The 5,354-nt window shown below is 65.7% G+C and overlaps 1 protein-coding gene across 1 annotated transcript in view; it reads right to left on the reverse strand.

Annotated features, from left to right (window-relative positions):
* The window catches only part of CCDC57 (coiled-coil domain containing 57), a 107,738-nt gene that overhangs the window by 93,690 nt on the left and 8,694 nt on the right, over nt 1-5,354 (reverse strand). The window contains exons 6-8 of the mRNA XM_077756610.1: nt 4,677-5,012; nt 2,725-2,888; nt 1,053-1,165 (exon numbers count right to left, since the gene is read on the reverse strand). Coding sequence (XP_077612736.1) covers nt 1,053-1,165; nt 2,725-2,888; nt 4,677-5,012 — 613 coding nt within the window. The remainder of the gene's footprint in view (nt 1-1,052; nt 1,166-2,724; nt 2,889-4,676; nt 5,013-5,354) is intronic.

The raw sequence follows: 5,354 nt of genomic DNA on the forward strand, positions 1-5,354 counted from the left end.
CGAGGGTCCACGCGGCCTGAAGACCCAACGCGCCCAGTAAGTGGGCCCAGGGGCCAGTCGCTGCCACCCTCCTGCCGCCCCTCCCGTCTGTCTGCTCCCCCTGGACGGCCGCTGGCTGCCCAGGGCCAGTCCCCGAGGGGCCCTGCCAGGGCTGAGCAGACGTCCCAAGCCAGTTCCTGGTAAGAAAGGCTGTGCTTCTGGAGGGAGGCCTCCGAGTTATGAAACATCAGAAGCAGATCAATAATTCAAGCCTCATGAAAAATGGAAGATGTGAACCTGTCATTGCACAGAACCCAAGTGAAAATAGCCGTGCTTGCCTGGAGGAGCTGCAGAGGGTCTCGGAAACCTCTGGCCACCCACAGGCCCTGGGCACCCTCGCCGCCCGCGCACCAGGGTCACCCGCTGTCACCCTGGGTGACAGAGCCAGGGTGCAAATCCTGGTCCACTCCTGTCTTACAGTTTCCTGGACTCGCTTTGTTTTCCATTAAATGGGGAGAACGTCCTCCCTTCCCGGTTGCTTAGAGGCTCAGAAAGAACACTGAACCGCTCAGGTCCCGGTTCAGCCCCAGGGAAGGGGCCCCAGGGGGTGTCTGGGTAAACAAAAGGGCCGCTGGGACCTGCCTGTTCGAATGAGAACAAATCCTAACAACGTGAGCTCCCTGCCTCCCTATCCCAGGTCCCCAACCCTGACTCTACAAGGACCCAACACTGCCCCCAAGCCCGGCCCCACACTAGCCCCAACCCTATACTAACCCCAACCCCAACCCTGACCCTGTGATAACGCCAGTGCCGACCCCAAGCCTGTCCCTAGTGTTAACCCGAAGGCACAGCATGGCCTTGCTTCTCACGAGAAGGACCAGCTCCTACTGCCCTTTTGTGGGACATGCACCTCCCGGCCCCTCCTCCGATATCCGAATATCAGAACGCCTGATCCTCTCCCGGGAACCCCAGGTAAAGGCTTCTGGGGTTCCCAGCCCAGAGAGGGGTGGTACTCCCCTCCCCTCACATGTCACACAGCCAATAAAATGGANCCCTGCCAGGGGCCTCCTCACCTGTGCCCGGCCCCCACAGCCCCTCTGAAGTCCGTGACCTTGTCTCCCGGCCTGTGGCACAGCCTCCCCAGGGCTCCTGGCCCGTGCCCCACGCCCAGCAGCCCAGCAGATGCCTGTGGGGAGACACAGGGACATCCTGGCCGCCAGAGTCAGGCCTGCGGGGCCCTCCTCAGCCTCCACCCCTGTCTGGCCGGTGCCCTCTCAGCAGCGCCCACCTGCAGCCCAGGCCCCTCACGGCCTCATCCCCTCACTCACTGACCCAGCATCTAGCGACCACCTACCCAGAGCCCGCCATCCCCCAGCCTCCCAGGCCCCCCGGGACACCCACGCGCAGCAACCCGAGTAGCCTGACCCCTGCAGCCTTATCTCTGGCCCCCGGCTGCTGCACGCCTCCCTCCCCCAGCGCTCCCCAGCGGTCAGGCCACGCCTCGCGGTCTCGCGGCCCCACTGCTGCCTGACGGCTGACTGCGCGTCGGTGCCCTGGGGCAGCCGTAACAGATGACCACACGCTGGGGGGCTTAGGACAGTGGTGCTGGAGGCCACAGGTCCAAAATCAAGGTGGCTACAGGGCTTTGCTCCTCCTGAAGGTCCTAGATAGGCTCCTCCTCCCTCCTCCAGCTTCTAGTGTTTACCAGCGACCCTCGGTGTCCCTTGATGTGGGGCCACGTCACCCCGTCTCTGCCCCCGTCGGCACATGGCCTTCTCCCTGCATCTCTGTCTTCCACGTGGTGTTCTTTCTATAAGGATGCCGGTCATGTTGGATTAGGGCCCACCCGCTCCAGCGTGACCTCGTCTCCACTGGTTACATCCACACACACCCTATTTCCAAGCAAGGCTGCATCTCAGAGAGCTGGCGGCTAGGACCGGAGCTCGCCCTCTGGAGCCACCATTCACCTGCGACAGACTGTTCGCCGGCTGCACCGCCGACAGCCTCCTGGTGCCCGCTCCCCCACCGGCCACCCTGTGGTCACCCCGTCACAGACGCGGAGACGGAGCAGGGGAGGCTGAGGGGACCTGGCCGGCCCCGTAGCAGCTAGCACAGCCAAGATGGAACTGTTTCTGCACCCAGAGCACACGCTGGAGCTCAGTATTTGTTTGTGGGGTAATAACAACATTGGAGGGTCACTGGGGGCCAGGGAGGGGCTCTGAGGGGCCCTGCTTCCTGGTGTGTCAGGTGGGGTGACCCCCCATTTTGCATGGAGCCCTCACAGCCACCATTTGAGTGGTTCTAGAACTCTCCCCACTTTCCTGATGAGGAAACCGAGGTCAGAGGGGCTATCCTGCTTCCGGCACAGCCCCAGCGCCTAAGCCCAGAGCGGATCTCAACACCGGGGGGCAGGCTGACTCCATCGCCGGGTGTCACAAGCCAGGAAGGATCGGGCTCAAAGGGGCCGGGTTTGGGCTGTGGCTCCAGGATGCCCGAATACACCCAGACTTGGTGGCCAGCGTGCCCACTGGGTGGGGAGGCTGGCCTGGAAGCTAGGACAGTGGCCCAGGGGGCGCGGAAAGCACCAGAGGCCCGAGGAGGGCCCGCAGCTCCAGGTCCTTCCTCCGGTTTTGACCCCGGAGCTCACAGCGCTCAGCGCTGAGCTCGCCAGGGGCGCCCCTCGCAGGCCTCCCGCGGGGTCCCAAAAGCACAGGAACCGGGGGCTGGGTCAGTGCGGGCACAAACCTGCATGGTCTTGAGCAAGTCACTTCCTTCCAGGGTTGGGAAACACCCGCACTTCACCCCCTCCCCACCATGGTGGGCCTGTGGCAACTTCTCCATTTGCTCACGTGCTGGGGTGGGAAAGGCTGGGCCTCCACCTGCGGTCTGGGCCACCGCCTGGTGGGACCCTGGGGAAGACGGGCCCGGCAGGGGGTTTGGCCAGAGACGTCCTTCAACCCGCAGCGTGCGCCCTGGACCGCCAGCTACGTGGTCCCTGCCCCCAAGAACAAGGGGTGCCCCGTGACCTGGGCGGGCGGCAGGCTCACAGCCCCACCACCAGGAAGGGGTGCGCCCGGGGGGGTGAGGGCACCGGGCCTCGGGGTAGTCGTTTCCCAGCTCAGAGCCCAGAGGGGACACAGAGCTGTTGGAAGTGCCCCCTGAGGCCGGAGAGAAAGCGGCACCAAGAGGCCGGGCCCTGCGAGCGCCCAAGGCCGTCTGGACGTGGGGCTGCCATCCACCCTCCTGGCTGTCCTGCCCACAATGCAGACGCAGCTGTGAGGTGATTCCCACGGGCTGGGGGACCCCACAGGACTGGCGGGTTCAACCACTGATGCCTGGAGACGCCATGAGCGTCACCTCTCTGGAGCTGGCCGAGAGCAGCCGGGGGGCTTGTGTGGCCCACACACGGCCGGGACAGGGCCCGGCCCCGCCTGCCCAGTGGGAACCCGTCCAAGAGCCGGCGTCCCGGTGTGTGGCACAGGACCGGGCACCCGTGTCACGTCCCCGGACCGCATCCCACCCTCCCTCCAAGGCTGCCGGGTGGTTCCGCCGAGCTCTCAGTGCTGAGTCACCAGGGAGGGGGGGCTGCGGTCAGAGCAGGAAGGTTGGGCAAGGCCTTGCCGTCCCCACGGGCTAGAGGGACGCTCACACTTGGCACACAGCCCTGGCCCCTGGCCAAGTTCTGGCTGCCATCCTCCTGCCCTCCACTCTGGCATGCAGAAGGCCAAGACGCCTTTTACGTCAGAAATTACTGGTACCTCCAATGTGCCTGGCAGGGCCTGGGGTCTCTACCTCTGTCCCCTGGGCCCGGAAGGCTCCACATTGAGATTAGAGGGACTGAAGGGGGCGGTAACATCAGGTACGACCATAGAGGGGCGGCCTGAGTTGGAGCTTGATCCCTAGAGAACCACACTTCGGCAGGGATGCAGGGCCCAGTGTAAGGTTGGGTGTAAGGTCAGGTGCAGAGTATGTGGCTGGAGCTATGTCAGCTGGGCCACCAGGCAGCCCACCTGAGCAGACGATGCCAGAATGGTGGCCAAGAAAGAGAGGACTGAGGCCCAGCCAGGGCACTGGACCACAGCAGCGGTCTGGGAGGTTCCCTCTGGCCACTTCACGGGCAGAGAGGAGGCTAGACCAGGGCCAGGGCTGGCGGCTCCACTGGCGTGTGGGGGTATCACCTCCCAAGTGTCATTCAAGGAGCACCTGCTGTGTTCCAGGCACCCATCCAGGCACTGGGGTGGGCAGAGGCTCTCCCACTTTTAGGGGGCCGTGGCCCAGGGCAACAGGGCCCAGGATGTGCCTGGGACTGGATGTGGGAGCAAAGGAAAGAGAGGAACCCCAAGGGAAGCCTGGGGTGCGGAGGGCTGTGGAGGAGTCACGGGGGGTGTCACAGAGGGAGTTCTGGTGCCAAGAGGAGGGGGTGCTGGGGAGCCTGAGCTACAGAGTATCCCAGGGCCGCCAGCACAAGGATGGTCTTCATGGCACGGACAGAGAAGAGGAGGGGCTGGGGAGACCTGGGCAGAGTCGCCCTCCAGGCTGGGGCCTGAGAAGTGCCCACTGTGCCTGGGGTTGGGGCTGGGAGCCTGGAAGATGGCAGAGGGCAGGTGCCCCCCCGGGCCGGGCACCCTAACAGGGCGAGGATGTGCGCCGCGTTGGGCCCAGCGGCCCCCGGGGCTGCCCCTGGCCGGGCGCCTCACCTGAAGAGCAGGCGCAGTAACAGGGCGGGTGGCGTGCTGCCCTCGGGCCCCGCGCGGCCACCCTCAGCTCGGCCTGCAGCCACCGGCGCTGCTGGGACGCCCCGGCTCCCGGGCGGCTGAGGGTGCGCGGGGCCCGCCAGGTCTGGCCGGGGGGGGCCCCACCCCCAGCCCTGGCGGTGCCTCTGGCCGCCGGTCCCTTCACAGGCGGCGTCTGGCGTCCCTGCCTGCATGAGCCACCGCCCCGCAGCGCCACGTCACTCTGGCCAGGGCTGGGGGCAAACAGCGGCAGGCGCGGGGAGGTGATGTCCACAGCCACTGCCCCTGAGTCTGGGGGGCCTGGGGAAGGACAGGGCCTCAGGCGGCAGAGAGGCTGCCCGTGGGCGCCTGGGCTGGGGGCCTCCAGGAGCAGGTGAGGGACAGGCAGGAGGGGCCACAGGGGCCCAGGCAGGGGCCTGCNGGAAAAGGGGAGGGGACTTTTAAGCTCCTCCAAGATCAGTCAGGTGGGCTTCACTGCACCTGCTTCCCAGACAGGAGGCAGGGCTGGAGAGGCTTCCCCTGGCTTTGCTCTGTGTTTACTTTCCTAACTGGACCAGATGCTCAGGCACATCTGCCAGCTACCCCGCTGACCTTGGGTTGTGGAATGTTCTGGCAGCAGTTCTAACCCCCTGCCACCCCACC

Source organism: Crocuta crocuta, unplaced genomic scaffold (genome assembly GCF_008692635.1).
Source record: "Crocuta crocuta isolate KB4526 unplaced genomic scaffold, BGI_CrCroc_1.0 scaffold50, whole genome shotgun sequence".
Lineage (NCBI taxonomy): Eukaryota > Metazoa > Chordata > Mammalia > Carnivora > Hyaenidae > Crocuta > Crocuta crocuta.